Source organism: Pelophylax lessonae (assembly GCF_965119305.1).
Source record: "Pelophylax lessonae genome assembly, chromosome: 3".
Taxonomy (NCBI): domain Eukaryota; kingdom Metazoa; phylum Chordata; class Amphibia; order Anura; family Ranidae; genus Pelophylax; species Pelophylax lessonae.
This window is the reverse complement of record NC_138770.1, coordinates 408,144,724-408,171,214: the sequence shown is the minus strand read 5'-3', so window position 1 is coordinate 408,171,214 and position 26,491 is coordinate 408,144,724. Positions and strand designations below refer to the sequence as shown.

Below are 26,491 nucleotides of genomic sequence, written 5' to 3'. Positions count from 1 at the left end.
CCAGCGGTTTAGACATTAATGGCTGTGTGTTGAGCTATTTTGAGGGGACAGAAAATTTACACTGTTATACAAGCTGTACATCCACTACTTTACATTGCAGCAAAGTGTGATTTCTTAAGTGTTGTCACATGAAAAGGTATAATATAATATAAAAAAAAATGTGAGGGGTGTACTTACTTTTGTGAGATAATGTATGCATGGCTTTGGCACGTTGATCTACCTGCCGTCACAATGAAAGAGAAGGGCATAGGAGGGAGATCTTTCCTATCTTCCCACTGGCACACACAGCAATAATGCTAATGTGCATGGGGTGATTAGGGTGTGCCTAGGCACACCCTATGTGCACGCTGATGATCTCATTATCTTTAAAATTTTGAAAACATTTGTGTAAATGACTTATTTTCTAAATGTTGAAATCCAGGCACACAGCTAAATACACATATGAACTGTTTTTGTTCATCAGAGGATTAGCAGTTGCTTTCAGCCAGACTTGTAATCAAGGCAACCCTGCTAGACAACACAGCCAGATTGGTGATCTTACTTTTTTGTTTCTTGCTTAGTCACTTTACTTTGTAATCTTTTTCTCCAGTGAGTGTTTTCATTTCATTGTTTCCATCAACTTATCTCCAGCCTGTATTTCAAGGATGAGGGAGGAGTAGCACAGTAATAGGCCCCTTTCACACAGGCGGACCGTTCAGATCTGCCTGTCAGTTTTTCAGGCAGATCTGAACGGACACCCCATGCATCTCTATGGGGCATCGGATATCAGCGAATACCTGTCCACTGACATCCGATCCAATTCGTCAAATCTGGACGGATGGAAACCCTATTTTCCATCCGTCCAGCGGATTGGATCGGATGGGATTGGATGAGAATGGACAGACGGACCGTTCTCATCCGATTCCTCCATAGAGAACAGTGGGGACTTGACAGCTCTGTCTCCTCACACAGAGCGGAGACAGAGCTGCCATCTGCCTGCTCAGCGGAGGATCGGTGGATCGATCCTCCGCTGAGAAAAACGGAGTCCACCGACAGACTCTACAGTGTGAAAGGGGCCATAAGGTCATCATTCTTCTCTTTCTTTCTGTAAGCATGTTGACTAATAGCACTGCCCAAGTAACTACTGACCCTCCCTCTCACTCTGTGCAGGCTAGTGTGCATGGGAGTACACAGGATCACTTTTGGAATTCAGGGGGCCCTGTACTGCCTAGAGTACAGGGGTCAAAAGTATGTAACATACAAAGTGCAAGTGTCTAGAGTATGTACCATACAGGTATCAGGTGTATATAATGTGCAAAATGCAGGTGTACGTAATATGGGTCAGGAGTGGGTAATGTACATAATTCATGGGTCAGGAGTGGGTAATGTATAAAATGCAGAGGACATGTGTGTAATGTACATAATTCATGGGTCAGGAGTGGGTAACACAAAGAATGCAGGGGACATGTGTGTAATGTACATAGTTCATGGATCAGGAGTGGGTAATGTATAGAGTGCAGGGGTCAGCTGTGGTCACTGTACAAAGTGCAGGGGTCAGGAGTGGGTATTTTTCATAGTTTAGGGGTCAGGAGGGGGTAACACATAGACTGCAGGGGACATGTGTGTAATGTACATAGTTCATGGGTCAGGAGTGGGTAATGTATAGAGTGCAGGGGTCAGCTGTGGTCACTGTACAAAGTGCAGGGGTCAGGAGTGGGTATTTTTCATTGTTTAGGGGTCAGGAGGGGGTAACACATAGACTGCATGGGCTAAGAGTATGTAAAGTAACAGAGTGTAAGGGTTTGGAGGAGGTAGTTCACAGGCAAAGGCTGCAAAGACAGTGGATGGAAGTGTACACATGCTACAGTAACGATACTTTGCATGGCAGTGTTGCAGAACGTATCCCCGTCGCATTCGGTGCAACTGCATACAATGCAAAATATTCTCTCTAGCTGCTTGTACTGTGTAGCATTTTATTCTTAAAGTGATTGTAAAGTCTTGTTTTTTTTTTTTTTAAATAACAAACATGCAATATTTACCTGCCCTGTGCAGTGGTTTTGCACAGGGCATCCCAGGTCCTCCTTTTCTCAGGTCCCTTTTCGCTGCACCTGGCCCCTCCCTCCTGTTGAGTGCCCCCACAGCAAGCAGCTTGCTATTGGGGGCACCCAAGCCTATCTGCAGCTCCATGTGTCCATTCCCCCTCTCTCTCCTGATTGGCTTACCGACTTTGATTGACAGCGGTGAGAGCCTATGGCGCTGTGGCTGTGTCTTAGCCAATCAGGAGGGAGAGTCCTGGGCAGCCGAGGGACTTGTGGGCATTGCTGGACAGAGATGGGGCTCAGGTTAGTATTAGGGTGTGTTGGGGAGGTTGCTTCACACAGAAGGCTTTTTATCTTAATGCAAGAAGATGAAAGATAAAAACTTTCTGCCTTTACAACTCGTTTAAAGATCCTCACAGATCACAACAAAGACTGTACAGTCTAATTTAGGTTGGTTTATAACAGCTTAGAAACACCTGCCTTGAGTTTACATCATTTATAGCCTTTTTTCTCTTTATTTTCATCTGCGGCAAATACGTATTTTTATTTTTCAACTTCCTTTAAAGGACCAAGCTAAAAGTGACAGTTAGAAGGTCGAGACAAACCATGTAAAATTGGCAGCTTTTTTTCATTTATGTAAAATATTTTCCTAGAAGGAAAAACAGGAACTACAGTCCCATTTTAGCGTTGGCTCTGCCCCCTCCCCTGGCGCCACCATATTTGTTACTCTGGTGCGTGCACAGATGTGCATGCATTTAGAGGGGTTTCTGCATATAGAGGGGTTTCTCCATACCTCCCCATATTCGCATGCATGCATGGGAAACCCATTTGTAAACAGATATACTGGAGGTCTCTACATGGATTCAAAGTCATGCATCACATTTGTTCACATACATAATCTGGAGGGGAAGCCAATTGTCATTCTCACCTAGGCAAGAACAAAAACCCTATGAAGTTCAAAAATACTATGCATATGTTATAGGGGGAGGATTTGGAAGGCAGGGGAAAGTAAGCTTATATAGTGGAGGTCTTCTTTATAAAGTGTTAGCTGGAGTTTAACTTTGATTAGTTAAGTTCATCTAAATCAACTAGCGTAACCCTCTCCCAGACTGACAATGGTGCTGTCCAAGGGTGGCTACATTTTTTATTCCATAGAATAGAGCTACCCTAAGGTTGGAAGTGGTTTACTGGCTGAATCACTAGAGTAATATCAAGGGGAAAAAAAACTAAAAAAAATAAAATGATTATAGCCACCACATTTAAATATTTGTAAGATGCAATATATTACATTTTTTGAGAAGTTTAAACATGATGTAACCTTGTTGACTTGTCATCATTTAGAAATACTAATTCATCTTACAGTATCTATCTGTAAATACACAAATGTTATGTTTACCAGGTTGTGGCCCTGACGTTGGACTTTAAACATGGATGGCTTTACTGGCTTGTAAAGGATGGACTCGTTATAAACTTGTACAGGACAAATATACGAAAAGATGGGTAAATGCTAGAAATGTCTCTTCTTACGTCTTCTTCTACACCATTAGCCGTAGCCATTGATTGGCTTTAAACTCTTCAATATTCTCTTTTGCACTGTAGCGCTGCTCTTGGGGTAAGCCAATACTTCAGAGGGCAGTCTATTAACCCATGACAACTTCACGCAGAAGGTGCAGGCTTCTGTAACTTCTGAACAGATCTACTCCTGGATCCTCATAATGAGCCTATAGGTGCCTAAACATGTTATAGGTATTAGGGCAGGGGTCTTTGAAAAATGGCCCTCCAGTTGTTCAGGAACTGCATTTCCCATCATGCCTAGTCATAGCTGTGAATATCAAAGTTTTGCAATGCCTCATGGGATGTGTAGTTTCGCAACAGCTGGAGGGCCGTAGTTTGAGGATCCCTGTATTAGGGGAAGGGTATTGTTAATCTAGCTCAGTGATGGCGAACCTTGGCACCCCAGATGTTTTGGAACTACATTTCCCATGATGCTCAACTACACTGCAGAGTGCATGAGCATCATGGAAAATGTAGTTCCAAAACATCTGGGGTGCCAAGGTTCGCCATCACTGATCTAGCTGAACAGCTGGACTGGCTTTTCTATCATTAGCTCAGTGGAAGAGAAATTGCCAGTGGGGATTTCAGTTTACTAAGCACTATGATTTCCTTTGCACTATGCAGTCTTAGACACAAAAAAAAAAAAATGTGTGATATTGTCTAATTGTGCAAGACCAAACTGATGAACACAGTTTTCAGTTTTATGCATACACAATAGAGGGCCTGCCTGAAAAGCTCTTATAATATATATATATTATAAGATGTATTTGATATTGTGAGGCATTATCCCTAAACCTAAATTAGTTTATGCAGTACTATCTATTTCAGGTCTTTTAACTCACTTTTATTCGTCCAAAAAAGGTTAACAAAGGTCTTCTGCACACAGGGGTATGTTCAGCATGAAACAAAATTTAACCTACAACCATCTGGCCAACTTTGTGGCAAGTCTGTTGAGTAATGAAAATGTAAATATATTATTTTTTGTTATACTTACCACTATAGGTAGGAACTTCCAATTTTACAAGCACTTGACTCTCCACCCAGGTAAAGTTCTAGCATAGAGTGATTCGGCCAGGGAGCCCACCCTTAGGCCCCTTTCACACAGGTGGACCGTTCAGATCCGCCTGTCAGCTTTTTTGGCGGATCTGAACGGTCCCCCCCCCCCCCATGCATCCCTATGGGGCATCGGATGTCAGCGGAAACATCTGCTGATATCCGATCCGATCCGTCAAATATGGACGAATGGAAACCCTATTTTCCATCCGTCCAGCATCGGATCGGATGGGATTGGATGAGAACGAACCAACGCTCCGTTCCCATCCGATTTCCCCATAGAGATGTATGGGGCTCTGACAGCTGTGTCTCCACACACAGCGCGGAGAACAGCTGTCATTCTCCTGCTCAGCGGGGGATCGGCGGATCTATCCCCCCCTGAGATAAACGGAGTCCGCCGACGGAGCGGATAATGTTAAAGAGCCCTTACTCTCTCTAATCAAGCTCCAGGGAGCAAAATAAATAGGATTCGGAATCTTGTCAATACTACCCACTACCTCGGAAACCTATTTAATGAGCAAACCACCAGAAGCTTGGAGCAGATATCTTTCATCCCAGGATAGCAAACTCAGGCACACTTATTTAAAAAAAAAAAAAGTTTTCCCTAGTGTTTATAGATAGACTATTCAAGTGTGTTTAGTACAGTAGGTTGAAACCTTTCATAGCTTTATAAAATGCCATGGGTTCAATTGCTTACATTTCACTGGGTATATATGTAAACTATTTGTGTATTTTGCACATTTATAATCTTTTTTTTTTTGTACATATTCTATTCCAATGTTTTTTTATTGAGTTTCAAATATTATAACATACAGTATGCCCACGCAGGGCTAAGGCATGGACACTGAAATCCACAGGCAACAGCTCATGGTAAGCATGGCAATTTTTTGTGTCTCAGAATAAAAAGAATGTTCAATGGAATTGTACAGTGCGGCCCCAAACTTCCTCTTCCTGAGTCCCCCAGTGGCGCTCCTGGTACCTCCTTGTCTTGGTGTGCCCCCATAGGAAGTCACTTTCTATTGTGGCACGCCTGTGGGCTCGATTCCAAGCCCCACTGCCTGCGCCCATAGACACAGACAGCAATGCTTGGCCCTGCCCCTGCTTCCTTGTCACAGGATTTCACTGACAGCAGTGGGAGTCAGTCCAACCCATAGCTCCTATTGCCTCAGTGAAGCCATTGAGACTGGGAAGTGAGAGGTTAGAGCCGCTGCAGGCAGGCACACTGCTGGATCAAGTGAGGGTAAGTATAGGGGGGGGGGGGTAAGGAGGCAATACTGAAAGGTAAACATTATTTACCTTAATGCAGGGAATGCATTAGGGTAAAATTGTTAAGGCCTTAGAACCATTTTAATTGTAAGAGTTTTTGACCTCCCATTTATTAGGTACAGTATGCAAAAAATGGTGCAGACATTTTTCTTCACAGCAGTAGACTCTCGCTGCAGTGGCACTGTTGTTAAAGAGGAAGTCAGGAGGAACTAGGTTCCTCTATGGTTTCCTGGGTCACTGGGGAAGCAATCCCATTGGATGCTGCCAACCTATGTGACTCAAGCAGCCATCATGGGTCAACCAGAGCCTATTAAAGGCCCTAACACCATCTGTAAGGGTCTGTACTATAGTTAGTGAAAGGGTCCTGACAAGGAGGGTAAGTTTAGGGTTGCATCTCTTCTTCCCGGTTGGGCAATAGATGGCCGGCCGCATTGTGTCATTCTGGTTGGAATTTGCTCTTGTCACTTCACTTGAACTGTGAGTGTATCTGGCTGCGTAGCTTTCCCATCAGGTTTGTTGTGAACTATTGCTGCTTTGCTTCTGTACAAGTTCTTATTGCATCAGCCTGTGTGAGTTATTGTCTCCACACCATGCTGTACCCCACCTACATGTGTTTCTAAAACAAATGATAAGATATATCATGTACATGTGTTAAATTTTGACTTTCATATCTTTATCCATTTTAGATCTAATGAAGCAAAAATCACAGAATTTTCATCATGGAGTTTATCTCAAATGTCCCAGCATGCCCTAATTTTCTATAGTAACCGGATATTTTGGATAAATGGTCAGAAATATATCACAGTGCAAGAACTTAATCAAAGTACATGTACACCATTTTCCCAGCCTGGGGAGTTTACCGGCTTTACGCTGGCAGAAAATAACCTTAAGAAATTTCCAGGTAATCAAAACATGTTAATCTTCCAATATTCTCCTGTGTTTTCTATTCTGCTTTGTGTAGGTTTTCCTAATTCTTTTTTTTTATTTATTTATCAAAGTTAAAAAAAAAATCCTGACTCAGTGGGCTAAGTGCTGGTTCACGCAGAATTGCATGACAAGGGAAATCACATTGTTTTCAATGGTGCCCTGTTCAGCGCAACTCTCTGCAGTGTGATTTTGGAAAAGGTTTCCATGCTACTTTTGGTGTGATTTCAGTGTGATTTGGCTCCATAGAATATGCACATCACTTCCAAAGTCACGCTACATAATCACACTGAAAATCGCATCAAAAGTGCTTTGCAGTAGTGTGAACTGCGCCTAAGGTAAAAGAAAAATCTCTTCAATGCTTCATTGTTAATTTTTGTAAACTAAAAAGCAACCATAACAAACTTTTGTCCAGTGGTCGCTGGCGCTCAATATTTTTTCAAACCAATGCCACCCCCACCCGTGAGAGATGGACAGGAAGGAGGCGATCTGAGTCCTCCTTACCATAGGGGGAAGATGGTAAGGTTACTGCTCCTCACTCCAGGGCCATTGCTTCCCCTCCTGGCCCAACAGGAAGTGGGTCCTAAGACCCATTTGGCCGGGAGTCCTAAGACTCCCTGGCCAATCGGGTCTCAGCACTCACTTCCTGATTGGCCAGGAGGAGAAGCAGGAAGACAATAGCGAATATTAATTGTCACTATTGTCACACAAGTGGGTGGGCTCAGGACGCAGTGCTCTGCGCCCTGAGCCACCCTTTTTTGAAGCCAATTAGAGCCTCCGGCTCTAATCATGTGCTTAAAAAAAAACCATTGAAATCTATGGGTCCGGCACCCTGCATGTAGATTAGGGGCCGAGCGCATGGATTAGGGGGGCAGCGCCCCTGCACCCAGTATGAATGGGCCACCACTGCTTTTGTCACTTAAAATGCCCCTAACCAAAAAAAAAAATATATTTTTTAGATTAACCCCTCTAATATGTATTCATGAAAACCTAACCTAACCTGGTGAATTCTGGCCTTTTACTGCAATGGAAATGGTATATGCATTTTGCAGCAGTGAAAAAAATTCTGAGGTGGAAAGGAACCTGTAATGGTAAGCTAATAAGATAAGTTTAAGCTTTTATATTTGAGGAACCTTGGGTTTAAGTGGAACAGTAAATGGTAAGCATATGTAATTGTTACATGCAGGAATGTTTTTAGTACAGTTTGGAAAGTAATAAGGACATGATATGTACAAATTGAAATAAGGGTGTCCTGCTCTACCACTTCCAGCCCAAGGACGTCATATGACGCCCTGGACTTTGAAACGTCCCCCCCTCCCGCCACCCTCTGGTGTGCTTCTACCGGCTCGCATGTACGATCTGCGAGCTGGAGAAGGAATCTGCCACCGGCGGAAGTTCACTATAGAGAATACCGAGGACCAAAGGGTCCCCGACAGTCTTGTTGACTCTCGGAGGCCTGGGCGCGATGTTAAGACGTCACGTCTGACCAGGCAGTAGTAAATACTGCCGTGGACTTGGTTGGAAAGACCAATATCATTTCTTTTTTCTTGATTTCAGTCTTTCCTGCCTAGAGGAGAGATGTGGGGTCTTATAGACCCCACACCTTTTCATAAAGAGGACCTGTCATGCACTATTCTCATTACAAGGGATGTTTACATTCCTAGTAATAAGAATAAAAGTGATAAAAAAAAAATGTAAAGGGAAAGTGTAAAAATATATAAAAAAAAAAAAAAAAAAAAAAATGTAAAGCGCCCTCGTCTCTGCATGCTCGCATGCAGAAGCGAACACATACGTACATCGCGCCCACATATGTAAACGACGTTCAAACCACACATGTGAGGTATCGCCGCGAACATTAGAGCAAGAGCAACAATTCTAGCTCAAGACCTCCTCTGTAACTCTAAACTGATTTAAAAATGTTTTAAAGACTTTCAGATTCAGAATGGGACTAGGCAAGGATGCCCCCTTTTGCCCTTCTCTTTATATTATCACTGGAACCCTTTATGTATAAAAAAAGATGGAACCAGGATATCACAGGGATCAAAGTGAGATAAATTCAACATAAAATATCAGCATTTGCTGATGAAATGTTGTTTTCTCCAACGAACCCTGTGATATCATTACCAAATCTTCAATCTGAGTTTAGAGAATATGGGGCCTTGTCCAACCTTAAAATGAATTTAAATAAATCAGAAGCAATGGAAGTGGGCGTTACACAATCAATGTTACGACAACTACAATTACGTTTTAGCCTGGAATGGACTGATAAAACGCTAAAATACCTGGGGACTCGTATACCATCTAAGCCTTCCCAAGTGTTTAAATATAATTTCCCCCCTCTTGAAAACCATACAAATCAATTACAAAACTGAAGTAGCGGATACCATTCATGGTTTGGGAGATGCTATATACTGTAATTAAAATGTGTATACTCCCAAAGTTCCTATATCTATTCCAAACCTTGCCAATAAATATTCAACCCACTTTTTTTTAACAACTTGAAACTATGTTGATGAAATTTATCTGGGCTGCTAAATACCCTAAACTCAGTAAAAAAATTCTTAAACTCTCGAAAGGGGAGGGAGAACTGTCGGTACCAGACATGCGAAAGTACTATCAAGCCACTCAATTAGGGAGACTTATAGACTGGTGTCGGCACACAGAAATAAAAATATGGCCAAATCTAGAACAAGCGCAATTTGAGATACCTTTAAGGAGAGCTCCATGTTGTTTCCAATCTTTACCGGAACCAATGCATACACATCCAATTATTGGACATATGATTAAAATGTGCTCAAAGATCCTTGTTCAATTTGTATTAATAAGAAAGAACTCAGCTCTATTTCCGATTCTGGGGAACCCCCAATTTACCCCAGGATATCAAGATAAACGATTCAAAGCCTTAATGGAAACAGGAAGCTTCCAGCGGAACCATTTTGTAACAACGATAGGATGGCCAACAGTGAAAGAGCTGATGTACCCAATAGGAGTCTTTAAATTGGATGGTTGGAGAGCATTGCAACTCCGACATTTTTTAAAATCTGTACTAATACCAAATCAGGAAGACCTAGATCTGACACCTTTTGAAGAACTATGTATGCAAAGAGGGCCCTTAACACATGCAATCTCATAAACGATGATAATAAGACCAGAGGAACGATACCATATCCCCTATATAACTGAGTGGGAAAGGGAACTTGAATGTATCTTTTCCACAGAAAAGAAAGGACAAATAATTCAATCAACCTCTTTTACATCTTTATGTACAAAGATACAAGAAGTTAATTATAAAATCTTAACAAGATGGTACCAAACACCAGTTAAAATTAACAAAATTTCAAGAGTAAATACTGATAGAGGCTGGAGATGTGCGACAGGAAGAGGAACAATGTTACATATTTTCTGGTCATGCCCCAAACTGAAATATTTTTGGAAGCAAATTAGTGAAATAATCCAGAAACTCACAGATCAACACTCTTCCTCTTACACGCCTCCAGCACCCCTAAAAATCAATATAAAAATTTGATAATTCCCCATTTGTTGAATGCAGCCAAAATGTGTATCCCACTTAAATGGAAAAGTACAGTACCACCGGATATAAAAATGTGGTTTAGGAAAGTGGAGAAAATTTAGTATTAAGCACTAATCATAAATTAGATAAATATACTTTGAGATGGAGTAAGTGGAATAATTCTGTATGCTCGGAGGAATGTGACCTGTTAAAATAGAACTTGAGGAGATAAAGAGTTTAAGTGACAATAGATGTAAATAGAAGCATCTATATATACATGGAAGATTCTTTCATTCCTTCCCTATTTGGTTCCTTACCGCTTTCCTATTCCCCTATTCCCTTCCCTTTCCCTCCCCCTCCCTTTTTTTTTTTTTGTCCTGTTTAGGTTGTTTGTTTGTTTTGTCTCGACTTGTTTTGTTATGTTTAGTTTGTTTTATGATTTGATGTGGATTTGTTTCATATATAAAAGGAAATGGATCTCATAGCGTATTCTGACATAAACAATCATCTAGGATAAAAAGTGACCGAGATTGAATAGATCTAAGTAAATAAAATGTTAAACTGTATTATAATTTCTTTTGTTGATGATAAATGTGGTGATGATTGTAAATTTTGTGGTTAACCATAATAAAGAAAGTAATTGGAAAAAAAAAAATGTTTTAAAGCGTCGCCTATGGAGATTTTTAAGTACCGATGTATGGCGCCATTCCACGAGTGTGCGCAATTTTAAAGTATGACATGTTAGGTATCTATTTACTCAGCGAAACATCATCTTTCACATTATACAAAAAATTTGGGCTAACTTTAGTGTTTTGGTTATTAATGACACAGTTTTTTTACCAAAAAAAAAAAATGCGTTTGAAAAATTGGTGCGCAAACACTGTGTGATATCAAAAGTTGCAATTACCACCATTTTATTTCCTAGGGTCTCTGCTAAAAAAAACATATATAATGTTTGGGGGTTCTGAGAATTTTTCTAGCAACAAAATTATGATTTTTACATGTAGGAGAGGAGTGACAGAATAGGCCCGGTATTGAAGTAGTTAAGCTGGCCATAGGTGTTTGGAATTTCAGTTGGTGCAGCAGGGACCAGCCGAGAATCGAACCATCTATGGTTAGGCTGATTGCACCCAAGTTTATCCATCAATCGATAAAAATTGATAAAAAAATTAAGGCACTCCCATCCCCCCGTGCTCACGGGCAGAGGCAAACACATATGTAGGTCATGCACACATATGTAAACGGTGTTCCCACCACACATGTGAGGTATCGCCTTGAAAACTATAGTAAGAGAAATAATTCTAGCTCTATACCTCCTTTGTAACTCTAAACTGGTAACCTGTAAACATTTTTAAAGCATCACCTATGGAGATTTTTAAAGTATCAAAGTTTGTTGCCATTCCGCGAAAGTGTGCAATTTTAAAGCATGGCATGTTAGGTATCTACTCAGCATAACATCATTACGCAAATACTGTTTGACATAAAAAATTGCAACAACCACCTTTTTATTCTCTAGGGCTTCTGCTAAAAAACTTATAATGCTTGGCTATTCTAAGTAAATTTCTAGCAAAAAAAAAATACAGATTTTTACATGTAAACTAAGAGTGATGGAATAGGCCTGGTCTTCAAGTGGTTGTAAACCCTTTACAAATACCCAGTGAAGTGACTGGCTGCAGGTGATACACAGAGATGAAACAAATCCTGCTACACAAGTTGTACCTGTTTATCTGCAGTCCTCTCTTCTCTACATCAGTTCAAAGTACTGAATTTATAAAGCTTTTCAAAGTTCATAAAAAAGGGTGTAGTAGGCAGAAATTACATTTAGTGCTCTTAATTAAGACAGGTATACACTATAGAGGGTTATGCTTCGTTCATATTTCAGGTCTGAAGTTTACAACCACTTTAGGGAGACACAGGGCTCAAATCACTAAAGGATATCTTATGAGATATTTGAATTACGTGACACATTTTCTCCAATTATCTCATGAGATGCTGAAAATGTCAATTTACTATCACTATCACGATCAATTGGTACATATCACAAAGTAGTGCAGATATACGGTTCTTGTCTGTTCACTGATCAACGCGTTTCAGATAAAGCTTCCTCAGGACCCTGAAGATATACAAAGTATATCTGCACTACTTTGTGATATTTTCCAATTTTATCTTTATATATGTAGGATATATATGACAGTGATTGTTTGGAGATGTTGATCTCCTATGTATGAGCTGAGCTCGAATCAGGTTCAGTCTCTATTTTTCTTAGCTGTTTTTAAGGAATACTCAATAAATTTATGTTATGTAACAAAATATAGTTGATATATGTCTCATGATGTGCCCATAAAGCCCACATATATAACAGGAGTTCCATGTGAATACCTGTTCTCTTCTAGTTTTTTGCTTTGCTTAGACATAACTATTTTATGTTTCTATTACAGAGAATTTTTCACATACACCTGAAGTGATCCCTGACCTCATTCCCACTTCTTCTTTTGAAATTAGAGGAAATTATTCACATTTTGCCATTTCTTGGAAGCAACCATCAAATTTGGAATATGGACTATTGTTTTTCTGTGTGGAATCTACAGTGCTACAACAAATGGTATTCAATTTATCAGATTATACCTCCATTTCTGCTACCACCTCACGCATGCTGAAGAATTACCAGAGCTCCAATGAATACAGTGGCAGCTTTAACGCCAATGTAATTTACAGACTGCTAAACCTTTTGTGGGATAAGCAAAGGTTCACTTTATAGCTTGTATGTATACAGTATATTGTGCCGATCACCCACATTTATTTTTGTATTATAATGTGGAAGTCTTTATGCCTCGTACATATACTAGATGCCTAGTTCACAGAAATTCTCACCAGATTTACTGTCTACCATTATCATTCAGTAACTAAATTCATTTCTCAGTGCTTATTTCTAACATGCACATGAATGTTATTCCAGCTGAATTGTAAGATAATATAAATTGGCCACAGGGAAGAACTTGCTGCTTTCACACTGTTTAGGCAAACTGATAGGGCCGGTTCATACCTGAATCGCATAGGAATGCGGAATGCAGCACAATGCGATTTTGTGCAGGTAAATGCACAGAGTTTGCGATCTGCGCTTGGGGTGCTGTTACGAATAGATTGACACCTGTAGCAGATCACACAGTTAGTGCATTTTGACTGCAGTTCAGGAAATGGGCACAGAACACGGGTTTCCCGCACTGCTTTCTGGTGTGTTAACCTTGTCAGAGAGGGAAAAGTGCAGTCCTAGTGCTGCACTCCCTAGCAGGAATCAAATAAAAAATGTAAGGAGCAAGTATGGTTTCCCTTATATATAAAACAAAAGCTTTACACTTTTATTTGTACATATTCTACTTTATATATACTGTACATTAACCTGATCACCTACTTATGTGGAAAAAACAGTTCCGCTGAGAGAGCACAAGCGACTCTGACAGTTATTATTAATGGCTTGCCTTGAATGTAACTGTTTTGGGAAACCAGTAAATTTAGTTCTGCTTTAAAATAAATTTCCTTTTCCCATAGCAATACACAATATACAGTATATGTCTGTTCTTTCAAATACATATACAGGTGCATCTCATAAAATTAGAATATCATCAAAAAGTTAATTTATTTCAGTAATTCTATTAAAAAGTGAAACTCATATATTTTATCTAGATGTGTTACACAGAGAGTGATATATTTCAAGCATTTCTTTCTTTTAATTTTGATGATTATGGCTTGCAGCTAGTGAAAACCCAAAATTCAGTATCTCAGAAAATTAGAATATTACATAAGACCAATAAAAAAAAGATTTTGAATACAGAAATGTTGGCTTACTGAAAAGTATGTCCATATACAGTATAGTATGCACTCAATACTTGATCAGGTCTACTTTTGCATGAATTACTGCATCAATACGGCGTGGCATGGAGGCGATCAGCCCGTGCCACTGCTAAGGTGTTATGGAAGCCCAGGTTGCTTTGATAGCGGCTTTAAGCTCATCTGCATTGTTGGGTCTGGTGTCTCTCATCTTCCTCTTGACATTATCCCATAGATTCTTTATGGAGTTTAGGTCAAGGGAGTTTGCTGGCCAATCAAGTACAGTGATACCATGATCATTAAACCAGGTATTGGTACTTTTGCCAGTGTAAGCAGGTGCCAAGTCCTGCTGGAAATTGAAATCAGCATCTCCATAAAGCTGGTCAGCAGAGGGAAGCATGAAGTGCTCTAGAATTTCCTGGTAGAGGACTGCTCTGACTTTGGACTTAATAAAACACAATGAACCAACACCAGCAGATGACATGGATCCCCAAATCATCATGGACTGCAGTAGTGTACATGTAACATTGAATTGCTGTTCATATGTCATCATATTGTAAACAGAGTGAATATGAATGTGGAATGCAGAGTGAATCCTTTCTTGTGTCTTGTCACGTATGTTCTCTGTTTTTACAGTTTGGACAAAGTTCTGACTTCTGCCAAAACTCTGGAAAGCTTACTGATTCATTCTATACTGTAGAAGGGTTGGAGCCATACACAGAATTTGACTTTGCTGTAACGCCTTTTACATACTGGGGAAAAGGACCTCCAACATCATTAACTCTTCGATCACCACAAGGAGGTATTCAACAAATCAGAAAATTGTACAGTTGTAGCATTGTTTTAAAATAAACCAGTCATAAGAGAAATATATAGGCTGCCATTGCAGACATCTTTTTATAGAAATGCTAGTTGGCTGGCTGACATCCTAAGGCCCCTTTCACACAGGCGGACCATTCAGAGCCGCCTGTCCGTTTTTTGGTGGATCTAAACGGATGCCCCATGCATCTCTATGGGGCATCGGATGTCAGCGGAGACATGTCCGCTAACATCCGATCCGATTCGTCAAATCTGGACGGATGGAAACCCTATTTTTCATCCATCCAGCGGATCAGATGGGATCAGATGAGAATGGACAGACAGTCTGTTCCCATCCGATTCCCCCATAGAGAACAGCGGGGACCTGACAGCTCTGTCTTCGCACACAGCTGCCATCTGCCTGCTCAGCGAGGGATTGGCGGATCGATCCCCCGCTGAGAAAAGCGGAGTCTGCCAACGGACTCTACAGTGTGAAAGGGGCCTAAAGCTTTTTGGCCTCAATATCTTCTAAATCATTTACACAGAGCAAGCATCAAAACAAGGACATTGAACTTTATTGAACTGCTTGCTTGTTTTGTGCCTGTTACTCAGATGTATTACAGCCAGGAGCAGTTGGGCAATTAACATTAGCACCAGTCAAAACTATATACAGGAAACTGAATAAATTACCTTTAATTATTACATTTGTGTGTCTTACTTATGAATTAGATATATCCTTCCCTTATTTAAAGCCCAACCAAAAATGTAATATATTGCAGCTTACCAATCATTAGATGTAGTAGCTGCATTATTTTTCTTTTTTAGGCATTTTCCCCTCTGTTTTCACCTGGTGATGTGGCTAGTAAAACATCTCCTGTATTAGAGTGCCCCGACTCTGGATGAAGAAGCACAAGGGGCACTTTTGGACAGCAACATTGTCAGTCTGGAGGGAAGGGAGTGTTAGATGTACTAGAAGATTTAGATACACAAAAAAATTGAAGCCAAACTGCAGCTCACACTTTATAAGCAGTTACAGCAAGAGCTGATAATTGTAGGCACCCATTGTAAGCACCCCTTTCAGTGGTAAATGGTTTGTCTTATAATCATAATACACAGGTATACCTACTGAGAAGCAGTATAACAATCATAATACACAGGTATAAATCATAATACACATGTATACCTGCTGAGAAACAGTATAACAATCATAATACACAAGTATAAATCATAATGTACAGCTGACAAGCTGTATTATAATCATAATGTAGCACGACCCCCATGGGGGCTGCTTGGGAATAGCACCTCCTCTGCACCCCCTAGACCCTGAGACATCTCCGACCCGCTGGGCACTACAGGTTCAGACATAGTAGAATAGTGATACTCTTGACATGTATATTCCAGTGTAACTGTTTACTGGATTAATTTGAAAGCAATAGATACAGGATCAACACAACAAATATGCAATCAGGAATTAGGAAGAGTTTGATCTCCCAAGTCCCAATAATGGATGTGGGACTTGAGACACAAACTCCAAATCAAATCAGATAATTAACAATATATATATTGTATCATATATATATGTAATAAGTGAGAGTGAATATGATGCAATAATGTATTATTCACTATTAAACACTTGAACTCAATACACTCAGCAATAACTGTTATGTTATCTTGGTCAAAAAGATTCAATCTAAACTATTGGCATAAACACTCTGAAATCTGGGGGCCCCCTTTAAGGATTAATGAATGGAGTGACTACCCTAGCAAGGCCTTGTGGTTCTTCGCCGGCAGTTGAAGCTCTAATCACTTAGTCAAGTGATATTTGTAATTCACAAATGGGGTATAGGTGATATCCAGATCCTAATGTAAATGTATGCTGTATGCAGATATAGATATACTTGCGAGTTTCCACAGATCACCAGGCACTTTATTGTAGCAACAGTGTCCAGCAGTGATTGTCACAGCCCTTCACATGCAACTTCAGCAGTCTCAGTGTGTAGTCCTCTCTCTACCTCCGCACCGCTCTCTGTCCTTTCAATCCCCCGTACTGGACCGGTCACATCACCCTGACTTCCGCCATCCTTCTCTCTCAGGATGCATTCTCTCCGTAAGCTAGGCCTTATCCTCCAGGCTCTCTTCCGATCTGTCCGCTCAGCTGCTCTCCTCCACACACTCGCTTTCCATGAGTCTTCCGAGGCAAGAGAGCGTGCTTCCGGCCCCACCCCCAATTTATCTCTCCTCCCACGATCCTCCGCGGATCTCTCAAGGCTCCCTGGGAGTGTGGTCCAGTCAATCCATCAATGCAAAAGAATTGGATGATTCCAATTTTTTTTTGATTCACTTACCTTCTTTTTAAAGAAAATATAATTACCTTCCTTCCTCTTCCTCCCTCTGCGGACACGGCCACCGCGTCACTTCCTGCTTGCATTGACTCCTGGGAGATGAGCGTCATCAATCCCAGGAGTCAATGCGCCTGCACCGGTGTACCTCGACACTTCCGACGCAGGCGCGTCATGCCCAGAAGCTGTGCAGGGATGACATGCCTGCCCCGGAAGTGACGAGCAGGGCCGTGCAGGACATTCTGGGACTCCGACGTCACCGAAGAGGACGCTCCGGCTTCAGCTGCCCACACCTGAGATGGCAGCGCTGGACAAGACATTTTCAAGGTAAGTATTTCTTCTAAAAGGTAAGTGAAACCGGGAACAGTTCAGAGGCTATCGTTGCTTTAATGCACTAGCCCTGACTGTCCCAGGGGGTATTTTTATCTAAAAAAAAAAAATGTTTCAGGCTGGAACTCCTCTTTAATACAAGGGTATACCTATTGAAAAGCAGTATAACAATCACAATACTCAGATATACCTACTGAGAAGCAGTATTACAGTCAGAGAACACAGGTATACCTAGTGATGGGAATGCCCTTCTGAAAGAGGCCTAAGTTGGAGGCAGCAGTACCCCCTGGCAGTTCTACTGCCCTCCTAAAAGTGATCCACCATGCATTGCTTTTCAGGCTGCCACTTGTATAAATCAGGCTTAGGTGTCATTATAAATGGGACAAATGATAGAATAAATTGAATACTTTTTATCTATAATAATGCTATTTGTTTTTAATCTATTGCTAATTAAGATAAAACAGGACTTTCTGTTACTTTTTTTTTTTAACTTTGTCTATGAATTGCATCGAAAATAACATTATTTTAGCAAGACTATATCGCCAAAAGAAACCTTGTTTATATGAAAGAATATATCCATTATTTTGTTATGTTAAGTAATGACAAAGTTATTGCCGAATAAACAGGCCCAAAGGCAATATGTAAAATTTGTTCTAGTTCAAGAAATTAGTCTCCATTTACTCTATGACTTGCAGCGGCAAGCACCACACATTTCCACATGTATGCGCTTCTTTTGTTAAGCTGCATGTGTAGGCCAGCACATTTTTTTGAATGAGCTGCTGTACATGCTCCTGAGCAGCTCATGCAGCATTTTCAGTGTTGAGCTTCCTGCAATTTTTGATATGTGGCCTACCATGGCTTTCTTTTCCACCAGCACAAGGTACAGTACTTACATGCATTGAGAAGAGTTCATTGTGCTGGTGGGTGCTCTTAGTTGAAGTCATCAGTCCTCTTGCCCCCCCCCCCCCCCATACCCCTGCAAAGGTAATCTTCTGGTGCTGCAGGGGTTATTACAGCCACTGGACCTAGTCACTTATCAAAAGTGCTGATTATGCCTGTCCTTTCCACCTTTCTGCTTCCTTCATAGAAGTTATACTATAGCTTCCAGCAATGAATGAAAAGCGCTCTATGAATGGAGGAAAGGCGGATGAATGAAAGGTATGCCTCCTATTTTCATTGATGGAAGCTATAGTACAGCTTCTAGGAAGAAAGGAGGGAGGTGCAGCTATAGTACAGCTCCTGGACCTGTTATGGGTACTCATCAAGAATGTCAACTATGCCTGTCCTTTCCACCTCCCTCCTTCCTTCTTAGAAGCTATACTTTAGCTTTGATTAATGAAAGTAACTCTATGAATAGAGGAGGCAGACCTTTCATTTATCAACCTGTTCTCAATTTATAGAGCGCTTTTCATTGATGGAAGCTATAGTACAGCTTCTATGAAGAAAACCAGGAGGTGGAAAGGGCAGGTATAATCAGTACTTTTGACAAGGGACATGGGTATGGTGCACTTCGGATTGCAAGACAGCAGTTACCAGCACAACAGATACTTCCCATTGAATGTAAGTACCATTCCATGTGCTGATTTAAAAAATAACTAAATGTAGGCTTTTTTAAAGGAGTTAATGCTTTGTTAACCAGTTCAGGTCCGTTTTACTGCTACAGGCGGCACCTGTGCACTGTATCACATATATATATATATATATACAGGATCCAGCTATTCCGGGTAGGGGGCGGGCATGTGTGGTCACAGGGGGAGCCCAGCAGTGGGTACTGCAGACTTGATGTCCTCCGGGACCTGCCAATTGTTTGGTACAGTGGCAGAACAGCGGTCTGCCTATGTAAACAAGGCAGATTGCCATTGTGTCAGTAGGGAAGGCCTGGATCCTGTGTTCCTGCAAAGCAGGGACATGGATCCATGCCTTCTTCTAGTAAAAGCACCTCACACAGTAGATGCTATAACCTTTTTACCAATTATTATACGCCTATTGGGATTTTTTATTTTTAACCAAAAATATGTAGCAGAATATATATTGGCCTAAATTTATGAAAAAAATTAGTTTTTTTTCTGGATATGTTTTATGGCAGAAAGTAAAAAATATAATTTTTTTCAAAATTGTCTGACTTTTTTTTGTTTATAGCGCAAAAAAAAATAAAAATAAAAATGCAGAGGTGATCAAATACCACCAAAAGAAAGCTCTAGTTGTGGGGAAAAAAGGACATACATTTTATTTGGGTACAGCGCCGAATGACTGCGCAATTGTCAGTTAAAATTACGCAGTGCCATATCACAGAAAATTGGCTGGTCATGAAGGGGGGGGGGGTGTAAATAGTCCAGAGGTCAAGTGGTTAAAGGAGTTAAACATCCAGTAATCCATATAAAAGCATATATTTGTTATGTCTCTTCCTCAGGGGGATTTCCCTGAGGAAGACACGGGATCCTGTGTCGACACGCGCAGGGGAGGGGCAAAGACAGTGACATCACCCGGAAGCTTTGTGGAGACAGCTGCCTGGAGTGTGTGCTAACCGCTTGTGCAAATGAACAAAACCATTAGGAAGGAGTCCTATTAGCACTAGTGAGTTTTTTTTTACATATGGTATCTGGACATCAACAATTGGAGTGGGGTGACATTGGGGTCTATTTGGAAACCCCTGGTCTAGCCCCGGAGAGGCCAAAAGGCTTATTCTAACCTAGCTTAATTGCAAGGTTGCACTGCTGAAGTTGAGAGTTCAACTGATTTTTTTTATCGGAACACTATAAAGGGAGAAGGATTGAGAAATTTTGATTAATGGTCCTTTCACACGGGCTTTCTTCCCGGCGGACTCCATTTTGCTCAGAGGGGATAGATCCGCGGATCCCCGCTGAGCAAGCGGATGACAGGTCCGTCTCCGCTTACTTTGCAGAGACCTGTCAGATCCCCGCTCTCTTCTATGGGAGATCAGGTGAAAATTGACTGCCTGTCCATTTTCATCCGATCCTCCAGACAGATGGAAAATAGGGTTTCCATCTGCCTGGATTTCACAGACAGGATCGGATCGGAGAGCAGCGAATGTCAGCGGACATGTCACCACTGACATCCACTGCTCCATAGGGGTGCATGGAGCATCCGATCAGGTCCGCCTGAAAAAACTGACAGGCGGACCCGATCAGAAAGCCCATGTGAAAGGACCCTTAGGAACGAGACTGGTGAATGCGAAGAGTTTCAGTTATATAATCTTCATTTGTTTTTCTTGGTTTTAATTGATCACTGCATGAATTTATATGCACTGGGTAAGCATGAAGTTTATATGATTTATACCATTAAGGATTGAGGATCATGTGAGATATTAACGTCTGCCTGAATGCTAAGGTCTGACTTTAGTTACATTTTATTTCTTAATTGTTGCATGTTTAACTACCTCAATACTGGGCACTTAAACCCCCTTCCTTCCCAGACCAATTTTCATCTTTTAGCGCTGTTGCATTTTGAATGACAATTGCGCGGTCATGCAACATTGTACCTAAACCAAATTTGTGTCATTTTTTCCCCACAAATAGAGCTTTCTTTTGGTGGTATTTGATCACTGTCAGGTTTTTTCTTTTTTGGTGCACAAATAAAAAAAGACAGAAAAGTTTGAAAAAAAAAAAAAGTTTTTTTAGTTTAGGTTATAAAATTTTGTGAATAGATACATTTTTTCCTGCACTGATGATGCTGACTGACAGGCACTGATGAGGAGACACTGATTGGGTGGCACTGATGGGGTGGCACTGATATGCAGCACTGATGGGCACTGATAGGTAGCAATGATATGCAGCACTGATGGACACTGATATGTGGCACTGATATATAGCACTGATATGTAGCATTGGTGAGCACTGATAGGCAGCGCTGATGGGCACTGATAGGCAGCACTGATCGGCGGCACTGATGGGCACTGGTGGGCACTGATAGGTGGCACTGATCGGCACTGATGGGCGGCACTGATTGGCACTGATGGGGGGCACTGATGGGCACTGATGGGGGGCACTGATGGGCACTGATAGGCAGCACTGGTGGGCAATAATGGGCACTGGTGGGCAGCACTGGTGGATGGCAATAACGGGCACTGGTGGGCAGCACTGATATATGGCATTGGTGGGCAGCACTGATAGGAGGGCACTACTGGCAGGCTGTTTGCCATCCCTGGTGGCCATGGTGGGCATCCCTGGTGGTCATGGGTGGGCATCCCTGGTGGCTCTAGTGGCATCCCCTCCCCCCAGGGCTGCACTGGTAATCAATCATCTGATTACCAGCACAGACCCCCCCTGTGATCAGTGAGTACTTAGAAATACTCACTGATCACCCCAGCTCCAGTATCGATCCTCTTCTTCTCCTCCCTGACAGGATCTGTCAGGGAGGAGAAGAGATCGAAGCCGTTACAACGGCTGTATTTACATTGCATGACGGCTGTGATTGGACACAGCCGTCATGTGATCAGGAGGGCCAATCACAGGGCCCTCCTGACGCATCTTGTTGCGCTGTGTCCGAGGGACACAGGCACATCGGGATCGCGCCGCTGCGCGTGCCCGCGGCGGCGCGATCTCGCTCCTTCTGAAGGACATTCCGGAACGTCCATTCAGAAGGACGAGACTCCCACCCGGCCGTATATGTACAATGGCCCGGGTGGGAGGTGGTTAATGTTCGTATTTTGTAGTTTGTAGAGCAGTACAATTGTTTTTTTATTTTTTGCACAACACTTTTATATGAGATGGTGATCAGTGCCTGCAGCTTTACACCGTTATTGAATAGGTTATATTCATAGTAGCTCGCAGGATCCCCTGTTGCTAATATATTTGTTAACTTTACTTGTGGGTTCATTGTAAGTGATAAGTAAATATAAAGGTTTTTTGGTTAAATATAGTTAGTTTGCTGAATTATTCAATTAACATATGCTCTTACTACTATAAATAATGCTTGCCTATTCTAATCATCATCACATAATTAATAAACATTGTAGTGCAGATTTTATGCTGAAAGCAAAAAAACTCCCCTCAGCTTTAAATCCCGGCATTTTCAGGCATCTGGGAGGCACAGTGTCCAGCCCCATTGCCTGCAGCCATGTTAATATCTATTACAGGCTGAAATACACAGTGGCTGGACACCAGGACCAGGACAAGGCGTGGGCAGGAGGGACAGTTGCCCTGGCCGCAATGGTTTATTGCAGGGATGGGGGGCACTTTGACCCTAAACCTAAGGGAAGGGGGGGGGGGGCGCAGTTTGACAACCTTGCCCTGGGCGCTGGATGACCTTGACCCGGCACTGCTGGACATTGTACTAAGTGGTACTCATGTTTAGGGCCCCATCTGGCATATGGCCCTGTAAGCATAGGGCCCTAAATGTGAGTGGTTTGGTACAGTGTCCAGCTAATGCATATTTCAGCCTGTCCTAGATTTTGACAGGCTGCTGACAGTAGGACTGGACACTGCACTTGGCTCTGAGAAACGCTGATGGGCTGAATCTCCTCTTTGCATGTAGCCTAACAAGTATTGTCCAAAAAAGGATAATAATATATATTATTTTCTTACAGTTACGCCCTTTTAAGATGTAAAGGGCACTTGCTTCTAAGATGTAATTATAACCTTTTTTTCTCCCTAGTTCCTTCTGCACCTCTAAATCCACGCGTGTATTCTGTGGGAAATTCCAGATTGTCTGACATAAAAAGTATCGGAGTGGAATTAAGATGGGATGACCCTAAAAGGAGTAATGGCGTTTTGATAAATTACACAATTTCATATACATTAACACATGAAAGTGAATATAATGAAACAGATGATATACCGATAACACTTAACATTCCAGCTCCTACAAAATCATATATTCTTTATGACCTTGGTCCTGAGGTTCTACTTCGTTTTCAGGTGAGGCTTCTGCATAACGAATGTGTGGTTTAGATTAGAGGATGAAAGCATTTAGAGCGCTAATATTAATGACTGGCAAAATAGCAGCAATTGGGGTCTAAGCTTACAGAGTCCCTCAGTCATCAGTCCTTAGAAATTAAAATGCTCATTGAGATGGCTGACAAAAAGTAAGAGATTAAAACTCAAGTCTACCCAAAACTGAGATCTTTACTTTTTATCTGCCTGGGATCCACTGGAGACATCTCTCCAGAATGCCATGCCACAAAACTATATTTAAATGAACAATCCAGGGGCAACAGTATTATACTATTATAATGAGCTCATGTGGCTAGCACACAGAGGAAATCTGATAATTAAATGCACAGTTTATGTATTTCTGAATTTTACAGAACCTTGAAGTCACAAAGGTCTGTGGTTCCAGAGTACATTAAAGTTTCCTAGTAGTACACAGTGAGATCTATCCTTAAATATAAGAGGCTGGTGGGTTTTTTAGTTCTGAACATGGTACTGGGCAATATGTGCAAGGCAAAGAATTTGTAGTATATGTACATTAAAACATTCATACTTGCGCATTACATGTGCAGGCTCTGCTTCCTGCTTTGCAATGTGGCACAGTTTGTTGTTTTACTGCTTCTTCTTATGATTTACGCTGTTGGTCAACAGAAAACAATGTACTGTGGCTAATATCTTGCCTTCCTCTGATGTTAAGAAGGAACGTAATGGTATTATAGATTGTGCTTGTATTCTCCAATGGCTAATCTACAAATCTCTCTATTTAATACAATTAAAATAATATAATAATATATACTAATATATGAATATATAAATTAATATATAATAATAATTAAGAAAAACACTCTTATAAATATGTCAAAAATTACTTTTAAGTAAGCTGTAGTAATAAAAACTCAAAATATTTGCTTACTAAAAATGAACTATACTTCCCTTTCAACTTGAAAATCCTTTATTGACTCATAGGGGTAGTTTACTAAAATTGGAGAGTGCAAAATCTGGTGCAGCTGTGCAGAGATACTAATCAGTTTCCATTTTTTTTTTTTTTATCAACGCTACCATGCACAGCTGCATCAGATTTTGCACTCTCCAGTTTCAGTAAATCCACCCCATACTGACACAGTAATTGAAAGCTTCAAGAAAACCTCTTACATGCATTATTTGTGTCTAAATTGATAATATCTGCAACCTTACAGGCCTGACAAACTGAGGTTAAATTGTTAATAGGCTATATTTAGAGAACTGAACACTATTTCCCATAGAAACTATAGAAAAATTGTATTTAGATCATAATTGAAACTCTGCAACCTGCATCAAGAGAAATACATTGGTTGCCATTGCTAAAATTCTAAATATTCTACTTGTCTGGCTGTTCCAGGCTTTAGTATTTTTACGATCTAGAATAAACATGCAGCAAGTAAAGCTCCTGACCTGCAAACTTGATCAGTAACTAAGAAAGTATGAAAGCAGGTAGATCAGCATGATAGCATTTTCAAGAGAGGTTAGCCGTGGCAACCCATGTATTTTTGTCTGCACAGGTTTCCTTGTTTTACCCAATTTTCTGCCATAGTATAGTAAAGCTTGAACTATAAAATATTTATACTATTAGGCTGGGTTCACATCAATTGCATCCAATTCGCATGAAATGGGAGTGTGATGGGCTCTCAATGGAGCTGGTTCACACAGGTCCAGAGTGGATTTCAAAAGGGTCCTGTGCATGTTTGGGTCCGGTTCAGGTGCTACTTCACGCAAAAATTCGGACTTGATAAACACCTGAACCGGTGAACAGACACACACCGGACCTCAGGCACAAACCCGTGGCTACACATATGTGAACCCGGCCTTAAATAGTACAATCATTTTAATTCTCATATTTTGTCTTCTAGGTGCAAGCCTATACTTCTGTTGGACCTGGGCCATTTTCTGATATGGCAGAAGCGCTTATCTCAGGTATTATGTAAAATATAATACAGTTGATCAGTTAAAAATTGTCAAAAAGGAAGTGTTTTATGGGTGATTTACTAAAGGGGTTCACTTATGTTAGGGAATAATAGCGAATGCTGCAATTGCCTTTGATGTCCAATCATGTTTAAAGACCAGCAGTACAATAGCATTGGCACAAGGGACCAATATTAAAGGCAAATATTTCCTTTCCTTTTACTGCATTTTTCACCAAAATCAAAGAGCAGAATAGACAAAATGTCACTACATACAAAATGCTAAGAACCCTTTTTCAAGTGGAATTTAGGCTGGCCAGAGAGGTTTTTCTTTTGCAGTTTTTTTCAACCAGTGGCCTGAATGATCAGATTAGCAGATTCCTCTAGCCACACAGATATATATCTTCCTACCCCCCCCCCCCCCCCCCAGATTTTGTAATCTCGACAATGGGACTCTCTGTTGTCAGAATACACTGATCAGTGGCTGCAGCTGATCTTATCTTCTGCAGATGCTGATTAAAAAATGATCTACTTCTGATAAACAGGAATGGCCACACAATGATCAAAATTCGACAGGTCCCTGCTAAACTAGCCGAGTTTTGATATGTCTTTGGCCATCTTTAGAAATAGGTATATAATAATAAAGCCGCGCCTAGCCTAACATAATTAATATCTATAATCAATAAATATAAGTGAATAAACAATTAATAATGTACTTGATCAATAATAAATATTTTAATATATTCAAAGTGCTCCTAGTGCCCACCAATGTGTAAAAATAAAATATATAATAGCATGAATAGTCCGTGAGGTGCAAACTGCTGTGACAAAGGTGCTAAGTGCAAGAAGATTATATATAAATCCAGGGACGTCAATACATATACACTCTTCGTCCCAGTGTGACAGCTAATTGTACCTCCAAAATATATATAGTGAACAAAGTGACAAGTGCACAACAGCTGCGTAACAGTAGGATGATAATATGATGTATAAAACGAATAAACAATGAAATAAAAAAAAAAAAATCATCCCATAAAACAAGTCCATT

At 40.9% G+C, this 26,491-nt stretch overlaps 1 protein-coding gene across 1 annotated transcript in view; it reads left to right on the top strand.

Annotated features, from left to right (window-relative positions):
• Nucleotides 1–26,491, top strand: part of ROS1 (ROS proto-oncogene 1, receptor tyrosine kinase) — a 229,385-nt gene that overhangs the window by 106,195 nt on the left and 96,699 nt on the right. The window contains exons 15-20 of the mRNA XM_082249088.1: nt 3,418–3,518; nt 6,578–6,792; nt 12,765–12,928; nt 14,788–14,953; nt 23,232–23,494; nt 25,393–25,456. Coding sequence (XP_082105214.1) covers nt 3,418–3,518; nt 6,578–6,792; nt 12,765–12,928; nt 14,788–14,953; nt 23,232–23,494; nt 25,393–25,456 — 973 coding nt within the window. The remainder of the gene's footprint in view (nt 1–3,417; nt 3,519–6,577; nt 6,793–12,764; nt 12,929–14,787; nt 14,954–23,231; nt 23,495–25,392; nt 25,457–26,491) is intronic.